Consider the following 12,317-nt stretch of genomic DNA (forward strand, 5'->3'; position numbering starts at 1 on the left):
TCTTTCGGACACAAAATATTATTCTTTTATCATTTCATCCGATAAATCAAATTAGGCCACAGTTGCGACCGTTAGGCGTGACTTAAGAGAATCACTTAATCTTCCGACACCTTCTTGTGATCTTATCTTACCCACTAATTTTGTTTGTTTATATTACATTCTAATCTCCTGAAAGATTGTACGAAATAGTATTAAAAAACATAGTTAAAATCTAGTACCTAATTTTTCCAAGGCTTCACAAATAAGTATACAAAATAAACTATGAGTATTAAAACTTTGAATGTCATAATTACCCCATTAACATATTAATAATCAGGGTTATTATTCGTAATAAAAGAATATAAAGAAGGGTTATTTAACAGTTAAGACTGGCGGGAGCTTTCTTTCTTTTTCGATCATTTTGTATTTCTCTCTGCAATTAATGAAACAACTCTTCCCAAAAGTATCCTAGAAATTTCTCGAATATATCGCCGGAATATTACAATTTATCATCGGAATACCATACGGTTCCGGCCAAACCGATCGGCAAAAATGGCTGAGTATCTAGTACTGGAATGCGAAGAAGGAAAAGATAAAGTATCAATAAAGAGTACGACCAAAAGAAAGAAGATTCGTGTTGCTTCTCTTGATGTTTTTCGAGGTCTTGCTGTCTTTGTAAGCTCTCTCTTTCTCAGTAAAGCATCTTTATTTCCATTTTTATTGGTCGATTTTAGGTTTGATTTGAGATTGAAATATCAACTACTAAATTTTGAATCTGTACAAGAATAAATATTTTTTGAAAATACAGTGAGATTGGAATGACTCGGATTAGTGAGTTAACTAGGTATTTATCACTGGACAGGATTTTTCAATTACAGAAATGCTTGATTGTTTGATCATTTAGGTCATATAATGGCAGCCTAGAGAACTCGAAAATCTAATCTGTAGTTAACATGAAAATCCTGAATTGTTTGAGACTTGAATTTGGTAAGCTAAATTGTTAAATTTGAAGAAATGTATGGTCTTTATCAGTATGCACGGGCTTCTTTTTACAGATCATAGATATGGCATGTTTTTGGTTCTTCTTACCGACAAGTTGCCATGTTCTGATTATCTAGCTCATGATATTTGTCGATTATGGTGGTTCACTTGCTCCATCCATTGGTCATTCTCCATGGAACGGTGTGCACTTGGCAGATTTTGTGATGCCTTTCTTTCTTTTCATTGTTGGTGTTTCTGTGGCACTTGTCTACAAGGTACATAATTTTTATCTGAGAGTAAATTATTCCTTGCAAGCACATGAGCTTTTTGTAATTGCATTCTAGTTTAATTCCTTACTAATTAAATGGGTGATATCTGTTATTCACGAGTTCAATAATCTCTCTCTTTTCTTGCAATGGAAAGTCTCAATAAGCTGTTAATTGCAGAGAGTATCGAACAGAAGAGTGGCTACATGTAAGGCACTTGTAAAGACAGTACAGCTCTTTCTTCTTGGTGTTTTTCTTCAAGGTAATGTCACTGATATCTTCAATCTGTCACCGTCCATCTTCTTGTGATTTTGTCTATTCCATTTGGTTAAACCCCCTTTTGATCTTAGTTATTTATTTTAGCCATTTGTTCACATGACTTAGTTGTTTTGGTTTAATTAGAAAATCCAATAGTATTAATTGTTGCATCTACCTAGTTGAGTAAGATCAAGCTCTATGTTTGCTATACTCATGGTTAAGGTGGTCCCTAAATTTTAGGCTTTTATTATATTTCTCTACCATTATTCCTTCATACATCTATCTGATCATCCAAGGAGTAGCTAAGCTGACATGTTTTCATTCACTCCAGGTGGTTATTTTCATGGTATAACCTCTTTGACCTTTGGTGTTGATCTTGGAAGCATTCGGTTGTTTGGCATTCTCCAGGTATGAAATCATCAACTCATACTGAGAGGTCAGCTAACTGGGTCACGTAGTTCGTTATTCGATGTTTTTATAAGTTTTATCTGATACCCTGAGACGTGCATTTTGAATCCAATGTTTTGGTGGACTCTTTTCTTTGTTAGATTTATAGATATGCAAGTTCACCAGAATATGTAATTTTCTTAGATGTGTACATTATTACTGGTGTAGCTAATTAGATAGCTCAACATATGTAATATCCTTTGGTAGGTAAGCTAGGGTCAAGGCCTTTCTGAACACTGAAATATCCTAAAGACAAATATATTTGATTATTTAGTCATATTCTGACAGAATTCCTCTTCGTATTATGGGTATGGTAACGGTGAATCTATACTATTTCTATTTTTTTTTCTAACCGTTTGATCTGAAACCAATATAATGTCCTCAATTCAGTAGAAATATTTGAAGATAACATCTTGAAAAAGATGTCAGTATAGATGTATTTTGTTTGAGTTGGGTCACCATTGGGTATTCCAATCAGTCTGTCAGGAGGTACTCCAAAATTAGGATGCTACTTGGATCAGTAGAACTGTTATTAGCGATGCTTTAATGATTTCAGGAATATGACACTTAATAGCGATGCTTCAATTATCGACTACTACTCTCTAATGAGTTTAAATGTTAACTGATTTCTCTGTTTTTCATATTCCTTTATACCTCTTGTACTGTATCCTTTCCAATTTATTCAAATATTTATAAGAATTTGCCAATTTGATCTAGTTTTTCATTGACTGCAGCGGATAACCATCGGATACATAGTTGCTGCTTTATGTGAAATTTGGGTTCCTTATAACAGTGGTACAGAGAAACAAGTAGCAGTTTTTAAGAGCTATCTTTTGCATTGGTAACTTTTTTTTCATAGCTATCATTGTTTTGCTGCTGGAAACTCAAAGTTTGCTTAAAGCATTTTTTTTCTTGGAAAATGAGAATGTATTAGAAAAACAATGCTTAAAACATATTTTTGACCACCTCCCATCTGGTTTGCTTAGTTCGTGTTATATATTCCTTATGCGGACTAGTTATTGCATGCTGCTGATGGATCTCTGGCTTCTAGCTAACCATTGTCTTTGAGCTTCCAGCACACCATCTTCTTATGGAATGAAACCATTCTTGCAACTTACAACCCGTGAAAACCCTTGCGATTTCCAGTGAAATGCCTATGGTTTTATGGTTGAATTGCCTTTCATTTTAGTCAACCAATTTATTAACCCATTTTCCCGTATCTATCCGAAAGAAAATTTGAGATTTCTCTATTTTCATTTTTATTTTATTTTATATCTCTCTCTATCCTTTCCTCTCATCCATATGTTTTCTCACTTCATTCTTCAGGTGTGTGGCAGTTGGATTATGCATCATATATTCTGCACTACTGTATGGTTTATATGTTCCGGACTGGCAATTCAGTGTCCCACAGTCAACGTATTCCCCCTCTTCATCAAATAATAGCTACATCAGTTACACGGTGAGTAAAACTTTTTTTCTTTTCTTATTATAGCTGTTAAGGATATTAGGAAAGCGTGATTGGACTCATCCTAGAGCAAACTCTTGTTTCTATTTTCAAATGTTGTTATGGATCTCCATGTCCAATCATCTTTCTCCTGAATGTTATTGTAACACGAAGATGATCTATTTTATGTAGGTGAACTGTTCAACCAGAGGTGATCTTGGGCCAGCTTGTAATTCAGCAGGAATGATTGATCGTTACGTTCTTGGTATTAATCATCTATATAAGAAGCCTGTTTACAGAAACTTGAAGGTATCCCTATCTTGAGGAACATATCTATGAAACACTGATGACTGAGGCATATCTATTAACGCCTAAGCAACATATATTCATTGCAGGAATGCAGTGATCCTGCAATTGGCCAAGGTTCAGACAGTGTACCACCATGGTGCCATGCACCATTTGATCCCGAAGGTATTTTAAGGTGGGTTGGCTAGAGTATTCAATATGTTCTTTTCTCTATTGTGTGGATCCTGTTGGTTATATGATGTTTGGTTCAAACTGGTCTTATGCGCTAGTTAAATGCAATCCGGTTTCTTACATAGACTCTTTCAATTTTACCTTAGCGGGATGGGGCGTTGCTGGGAGTCTATCTAAACTAACTCACAAGATGTTCAAAACTGGGGCATACAGAAAACATAAAAATGTCACGTAGCAGAACAGATGGAAAGACTTGACAAGAGTTCCGGTTTAGAGGTTCTATAGGAGAATAATTCCCATAACTAAGCAAAAATGACCCCATTTTTGTGCTTTATTTTCATAGCTAACTTCCTCTGGGGTATACATCATTGTTAATTTTTTACCAATTAATGAATCATTAGATAACCACTCAATGTACTTTTCTCATATAACATAATACTATTACCCTACAGTTTGCAGTTTGGCTTCTCATACAGAATCTGTATTATTTGTTCAGTGGATACAAATACAATCTAATTATTCAGTGCTTATCCACAATCACTTTTGCTGCTATCTTACTGCTTGTACTTCTTCCAGCTCCATCACAGCTGCCGTAACCTGCATCATTGGACTTCAGTATGGTCACATTCTTGTGCTATTAGAGGTGAGCAGACCCACACATATTCTTTTGAATTTGTTTACTTTGCTTTTAATTTTTAGTAGAAAATCAGTTATAAGAAAAAATAGGTGCAGTAAAAAATCAGAAATACTCTAAAAGGAAGGCTATGATGAAGATTTACAACAGAGAAACTGAAATGCAGCTAGAGCTAGGTATTGAACACATGATATTAACAGAAACAGACTCACATGATATTAACAGAAACGGACTTTCTAACCTTTTCCAGTGCACTCAAAGTTGTGATTATCATCCACTTTTTTAACCCTTGCAAATACATAGTGATAGGATCTTGTCTACTTTTTGGTTGCACTCTAATTTTGATAACTTATACCACCTCCGTCCCACAAAAAGTGGGTCTTTCACTTTTCTAAGCATACATGAAAAACTAAGACCCTCTTTTATGGGACGGAGGGAGTATGTTTATGCAAATGGATTAATTTATATTTACACATTTCAGGACCACAAGGATCGTCTTCTTCATTGGGTATTGCTTTCCTTCTCATTTTTTGGCCTCGGTGTGTTTCTTTCGTATGTAGGTAAGCACTTCAACAAGCAAAAATCCACTGTGCACAAATGAATTAGAGATACTCAACAGAAATATGATGTAATACGCCACTCTACTGATGTTACATATTGCTTCTTTCCAGATATTCCCTTAAACAAATCTTTATACACCATCAGTTATATGCTGCTTACATCTTCTACAGCTGGAATCACTTTCTGTGCTTTTTACATACTGGTAAGCTCAAAACAGTAGTCTATTATTTGACTGCATACCTCCAACTGAAAGATAGAGACTTAAAGGAGCCCGTGTTTCCCCATGTTCCCAGTCCTATCTGTACGACCTTCGTAACAGTGAGGGAGTTGCACATCAATTCCTGCATGCCAAATGAAGAATAAACAGTATTCATTTCCATACAGTTACTAGATTTTACTGTTCATCGCTGTTTCTTGCCAAATGAATGAACACAGGATAGTCCTTTGTCATATATGTAGAATTGCTTGCAGACAGTAATCACACATTATCTTTGCCAGCATACGGAGAAAGATATTCATAATAGATGAGATATACGCGTCGTTCTAAATGCTTACAGCTATACATGTCGGCAGATACAAGTAAATGGCAGCCACGGAATGGTCATGCGACTCATGTCTCATGTGTTTCACATATCTCAGCTCCTAAACCAAAATCTTCATCTATTTCTAGATTATGTGCCAAGCATGGATACTTGAATTAGAGTATTTATTTGCTAGCAACCAATTCCATGTTAGCCTGTGATAGATATAGGTACAGAACCTCTTCATCATCAAAATGGATATGAATGAAGAGAAAAAACTTTATTCAAACATGTTTTGGGGTATAGATTCAAGAATTGTAATAGTTTTTTGTACATCTATGCTTTATTTACTTTTGAACCAAAACGGGCAAGTACTATAAATTTGACCAGATGCTGAACTCAATTTCAGGTAGATATTTATGGTTACAGGCGTTTAACATCACTGCTTGAGTGGATGGGAGTACATTCTTTGTCCATCTTTGTTCTTATATCTTCGAACTTGGCTGTAATTGCAATACAAGGCTTCTATTCAGTTTCTCCAAAAAATAACTTGGTAAGAGACCTTGTACATTTATTTGTCTTTTTGTAAGTTCCTTTACATATATAAATGATGTTACTTACATTTGTCTCTGTAAATTTTATCAGATTCATTGGATTGTGACATGCTTTGTCCAGAAATAACTCATACGTCGATTTTACTACGGGTAACGCTCATACTTCATCTGCTATTGGAACACATGCTTTCCTACTCAAAATGTTGCTTAGAGCATGTATCATTCATTTATATATGTAATTATGACTAAAACCTACCTTATAATTTTGTCAGTATTTATATAATTTGAAGTAGTTTTGAGTATAGATAAATAAAGTAAGTACTCGGCAAGTTAGTCTTTTCACCTGTTTAAACTACCTGTTGCCTAAACTACGAAAGCCTAGGTATAAGGATGTTAACTTATGATGCAAAAGGTTATTGGTACTATGTTAACTTGACTTGCTATTTACTATGCCTAGAAACTGCACTATGTTAACTTATGATGCAAAAGGTTATTGGTATTATACATAATTCTTCCATCAAGCTTCAGACTGATTTCTGCTTTAGGCTATAACCTCGATATGATCAAGTATAGATCTCCTTAGTCGCATGGAACTTCACGAGTTCAAAGTATAACCCGATTCAGTCGAGGCAGAGTCAACCGTAGAACCCCTCCATCATTTTAGATCTTATAAATGTTTAGACAGTAAAATATGTAACCCTTTACACAATTCCGAGCATATTGTACTAGGAAACTTCTCGGCTTCTTAAACTTAGCTTTTGCTTTTGACATGTAAAGGAAGTGAATGTACTAATAATTGAGTTAGATAAGATTGGTGATAAGTATGCATCCATTAACCCTACTAAATCAATAAAAAGATGAAAAGACCAGGTTGACAGTTTCTAATGGGTAAAATATGCATCTCTTCATAATTCTTGCTTATTGACTAACTGTTGCAGACAGACATAGTTGGACAAATATTCTCCTAAAGCAGTAAGAAGAATAATACCCAATGGTCATTTCCTATCCCTGTCTTAGATTCAATTTCACACTTCCAACAACACAATAATGAAAAGATGAAGCGAAAACTGAAAAGAGCAGTACTGGGATAGGTACATCTATACATAATATGAAATTGGAAGTATTATGTAGATGTAATTGGACATTTTTTAAGCGGATCATCATGAACTTTTATAGTGAAGGATGTTGGATCACTAGGGTGCAAAATATTTGAAGAACAGAAACAATAACAGAAAACAAAATTCTTAGAATCTTAGTACAATCAATTTACAATACCACTCGGTGACTAAACTCCAAAGTCTGTACATAAATGGGTAAAAATACAGAGTCAAGCCAACATCAACAAAAGGGACCACCATCACCACCACCTAGCGAGTCATCCCTCGACGCGTATGGTGGCGGATGACTTTATTTAGTAATTATGCCACAGCTGCACTGGACTTGCAAAACTGAAACAGAAGGAATAGCCTTTGGCTGGGAACCTAGTGTTGTGTTCAGCTTATCATGTCCTTTTTTAGTAGTAGTGGAGATGATAAGTAACTAGTTTTTGTCGTCTCCATATTAATACCTTTTCTAGGCTTTTCTTTGTAGGAGGGACATCTTTGTTGTTTGTGTTCAATTGGTGCATGGAAGGAGAACTTAGATCGGTCGAAGTTGTGTATTTATAAAGAACCAAGAAAAGCCGAAATACTAATCCCTTTCCAGGAACTCCAATTTCAGGATTAGACCATCTTGATGTACCCACTCATTGTGCTTTGAATTTGAGTGTCAAAATTTTGAATGAAGACTGAGTTCATCGACTTTGTCTTCCACAGCACAAGGTTACTACTGTGTAAAAGACCCCTTATGTATATGAATGAAGCTATATGTTAGTCAGAAAGTATGATAGCCTAGAATGACCAGAGCCTAACCTAACTCCCAGAGCAGGTTTTTGGTGTATATGGGGAAGGCAGCTAGTAGTTGTAAAGTGGCAGTACGTAATTAAGTAAGTGAATATAATCTCATTATCTTTGATATCTTTTCGGTACGTCTGTGACTTCCCATCGTCTGTTTTCTTTTCTCTGTATTATGATACGGCAAACTTATTATTAAGGCAAAAGATATACACGTTAACCGTTAAAGCCACAGACATGACATGTCAGCAGCTTCTTTTATCAGAAAGAAAGACGAGTCGAGTTGAGTTGATGAAATCGTTCGTTTCAGGGCATGTGATCTGCTTTGAAAGAAACTTGGAATATAACAGAGTTTAGAGAATTCCACCGACAATCTCCATGTGTCCCCTGAGAATACACCAGGTGCGAGTGGGAGTTTAAGGTTGCATATAAAAAGATGTTACAAGTAGAAGAAGGGAGCATGCCCACTCCTTTCAGAAAAGAGGAAGCACCCTCTCCCACAAATTGAGGAGGTTTTGGCCCTACAGCTTCATGCAGCATCCGGGACTCAGGACTTTAGAGCTTGAATTGATGCCTTATATCAAACTAGTCCTGCACTTTCTTTATCCATCTTTTATTCTATGGTTAAGACGAAGGCTTCAAATATAAATACAGTAGACACATCTTTGGAATGGGTAGATGTTATAGTCATTGTACCAGCAACAGTCATTCATTGCTTTCATGAGCGTTGGCAGCAAATTAAAATGGCAAAGTTAGTTACACCCCCCCAAATGGGCATTGCCATTTATGCACGATCTAGTTTAGTACGTGCCCTACTTTGCTTTGATTATTATGGATGGAAAGGGTAAAAGACTGTTTCCATCAGGTTATTAGAAAGTAACCATTCATTTCTTTTGGGTTTTACCCTAGTAACTTTTTAGATACCTCTTCTGTGATTCCTCTCTTTCACCCATCCAGAATCCCGTTTCCTATTACATTTCAGCTCTTAAAACATAAACATGGCAACAAAATGCAAGGACTAAGTTCAGACTTCAGACCCTTTTTATGTGCTTTTTTTTGTTAACTGTTGTGGCTTGTGTTCGGAAATGATAGATATCATCAATCTATTTTTAGTGACCCACCTACAACCATTGCTCTTTTTGGTCTTGGAGAAGATCCCCACCATGCCACTGGTGAAGTTGACATGTCGTTTTTATTTCTTAGAGGATTGCTAGTTGTTGATGGTTTCAAATTATGGTATGGTTAAAATGAACCTGATTCTTAGATTTACTATGAGGTGAGCTGCGAAGGATGCAAAGAAAAGAAAAGAATACATTGTAATACATTTTGATCTAGCAGCATCATAATTAACTAATTTTTATTTATTTTTTTCGAAAAATCTTAATTTAAATTAAAAATAAAACACCCAAGATGAGCTCTGTTACATGATTTGATCTGGTGATCTTGCAAACATCAAAAAATAATTAAAAAGTTACGATAGACCTTCCTCAACTATGTTCAAACCATTCTCAGTATCCGAATTATAGGTAACATAATAAAGTTAGATGGTCGTTTGTGGTTTGGATACAAAGCCAAACCTATTAACAAATCTGCATTTAGTAGAAGTGTTAAGATCGTTGAGAGATCCAACCATTTCCAAAGGTTTTCATCCATAAAAAAAAGTAACAAAGCCAAACATATTAACAAATAGGTTGTACTACATGATCTTCTGCATTATTATCTAATCGGATAATTTATTTATTTACAAAACTGAGATGATCTTGACATTCATATGTTTTTCCCCTAATCCTTACCAAATTAGTGACTTTTTTTTTTCTTTTTTTTTTTTTTTTTTTTGCTGATAACCAAATTGGTGACTATTAATAGTAAAAAGAGGGTTTAGAAGATAACCGAAAGTGTCTCAATTACAACTAGAAAAAATTAAGTAAGAAAAGCAGGCTGAAATCAGCAAATTATCAACATCATAGAAAAATATAAATAGAGGGATGTGACTTTGGAGGGTGCGCATTATCTTGTTCCCTTGGTGGGGTATAAATATAATAAAAATGAACTTATCACCAAGGACCAACTTGTTCTTTCTTTTTTCTCCTCCCTTTTCTCTTTTTTTGATTAATCAAATGGGGTTTGGTTGATTTTTATTTCTTATATAAGATACCCTAATATTTTAAAATCAATGACCTTAAATAACCTAAATAAATAAATCCCCATCACAAAGCATCATTCTTGGCATAGCACTGCAGCCATATCAAGACAAATATGTTGATAGAAATATAACACTTTTTTTACAAAAAAAAAAAAAAAAAAAAAAAAAAAAAGATCTAATGCAAATTTATATAAGCTATATCAAATTACACACATATAATTAGTAAACTAAAATCCTAAGCAAAATATATAACAATAACCGAAATGAAAATTAAAAGAACAGTACTAGGGAGATTTTAAAACAACATGGAAATGACCTTTCCTTCTCACAAAGCAACAAAACGGATACTGTTTCTTTTTGGTTATATCTCTTTCCGGAAGACTATTCACTACAATCTAGACTGCATGGTGGAAGATGTGGTCCTGATCCTGTACATATGGAGGAGTAATGCGGGAGAAAATGAAAAGTGATGCCGCTGCTGCTGCTGATTAAGCTAGTACTGCTGCATGCTTGCTCTCAAAATGGGGCAGTTGATGTTCTTTGAAGCGTAGTCTTTTTTGGAAGTTGGTGTGCTGCTGCTGCTAGATATAACTGTCCCAGTACCACATTAACAAACGCATTAAATAATTTGCATCAACAACCAAACTACTAATTCAATAACAAATTAACATCAAGCAAGAATGAAAAAAGAATTATAGTTTTTTGTTAATTTATAAAGAAAATTAATATAATTTCTTGGTACCTGCTGCTGCTGTTTCCGGAGCATAGCATTTTCCTCCATGAGATTTGCAACTTCAAGCTCCAGCTCATTTGTATAAGCCTGAAGAATAAAAAAACAACCCAGAGTGTGAGAATCAAAGACCAGCACAAAGACCCATTCTTGCAGACTGAAAAATTAATCGAGTGGACAGAAATGAGAGGGAGGGAGAGAGAGATTCCTGTTTCCGAGCTCTAGAACGGGCAGCAGACTCTCTGTTCTTGATCATTCTCTTATGCCTACGATCTCCAGTACAGTTGATGTTGTTATCATCAGTTTCATCAGAAGCTCTTCTCTTGTTATTAGGGAGAGTCGAATTCCCAAATGCTTGATCAAATGGATGGGATGTATTCAAAGCTGAAACAAAAGAAGGTGAATCAATAAAACTAAGATTGTTATGATTCAATCTCGGGTTCGGACGAAGTGGGTGCTCATCACTGTTATCATCCAGGTATGGAAATTGCTGATCACAGACTGAATTCAGATTAATGGTTGGTGGGAGTGGTTGTGGTTGTGCTGCCGGTACTGGTACTGGTGGTGGTGGTGGTGGTGGTGGAGGAGGAGGATGAACCTGAGAAGTTGAAAATCTTGAAATCAGCTGGGCACCTGTTTTTGGTTGTTGTTTCTGATGACTTTGAGAGTCTTTGTTAAACGGTCTAGCTAAAAACTCTTGGAGATTGCTGATGACAGGAAAAGTTTGTGAAGTAGCTTTGGGTTTGGGTAATGGAATACTTGAATCTTCCACTCTAATGGGAGAGGAGGAAGTGTTAGTAGTATTCTTATGATGAATACAAGTAAGATTGATATTATTCCAAACTTCTTCCATGGTTTTTCTTCTTGGGTTTCTTAAGATTGATGAATGTGATGAAGATGGAGATGAAGAAGATAAAGACTTTTCTGATGATGAAGATGAAACTCTATTGCCATGGTCATCCACTCTTGATGACCACATCAGAGTAAAAATAAAGACTTGGAACAAATAGAAGAAACTCAACTACAACTCAAACAAAAGCTAACTGTGAATAAAAGAGTCTAACCAAGGAACAGAACAAAGGTGGGTTGGGGTTTTAGTTGTTATATATAGTGAGATCTATTTAACAGACACAAGATGAGGATTCTGATCGTGACATAAATGGAAGATTTCAGAAAGAGGCTTCTCTTTTTTCTTTGTAGAGAGACTGGGTAAGTGAACATAGAGGAGATGTGTATGTCCAATTGGAAATAAGGTGTTTTTTGGTTTTGTCCAATTAGGAATAACTTGTGGTTTTCTTTTTTTCCATAAAAAAATGAACATTTTTTCCTTTAATGCACAGTGGATAAATGCTGCACCCACGGGATTGGAAGATGTCAAAGAATCAAGATGATACTAGAAAAGGAGTGGGTTTTTATGTGGAAGAAATTAT

At 35.3% G+C, this 12,317-nt stretch overlaps 2 protein-coding genes across 4 annotated transcripts; one reads left to right on the forward strand and one right to left on the reverse strand.

Moving 5' to 3' along the window:
• Positions 1 to 247: 247 nt before the first annotated feature.
• On the forward strand, positions 248 to 6,462 carry LOC113291156 (heparan-alpha-glucosaminide N-acetyltransferase-like). 3 transcript variants are annotated; one of them, XM_026540723.1, is made up of 13 exons: positions 250 to 654; positions 1,098 to 1,235; positions 1,407 to 1,488; positions 1,816 to 1,892; positions 2,666 to 2,772; positions 3,258 to 3,390; positions 3,568 to 3,684; positions 3,771 to 3,856; positions 4,429 to 4,495; positions 4,968 to 5,046; positions 5,158 to 5,249; positions 5,978 to 6,121; positions 6,214 to 6,462. In XM_026540723.1, the coding sequence occupies exons 1-13, from the start codon at positions 532 to 534 to the stop codon at positions 6,247 to 6,249; spliced, it is 1,281 nt and encodes a 426-aa protein (XP_026396508.1). In that variant the 5' UTR covers positions 250 to 531; the 3' UTR covers positions 6,250 to 6,462. The 3 variants fall into 3 exon arrangements, with proteins under 3 accessions (XP_026396518.1, XP_026396508.1, XP_026396514.1); XM_026540729.1 differs by having other exon boundaries at positions 534 to 654; positions 1,035 to 1,235; XM_026540733.1 differs by lacking the exon at positions 1,098 to 1,235 and having other exon boundaries at positions 248 to 654.
• Positions 6,463 to 10,326: 3,864 nt separating this feature from the next.
• On the reverse strand, positions 10,327 to 12,115 carry LOC113291171 (bZIP transcription factor 27-like). The gene is made up of 3 exons (XM_026540737.1): positions 11,096 to 12,115; positions 10,900 to 10,977; positions 10,327 to 10,748 (listed from the first exon to the last, which is right to left on the reverse strand). Exons 1-3 carry the CDS (start codon positions 11,864 to 11,866, stop codon positions 10,674 to 10,676), a joined length of 924 nt encoding a protein of 307 aa, XP_026396522.1. The 5' UTR covers positions 11,867 to 12,115; the 3' UTR covers positions 10,327 to 10,673.
• Positions 12,116 to 12,317: the final 202 nt, after the last annotated feature.

This window comes from Papaver somniferum, chromosome 1 (assembly GCF_003573695.1).
Source record: "Papaver somniferum cultivar HN1 chromosome 1, ASM357369v1, whole genome shotgun sequence".
NCBI classification, from domain to species: Eukaryota; Viridiplantae; Streptophyta; class Magnoliopsida; order Ranunculales; family Papaveraceae; genus Papaver; species Papaver somniferum.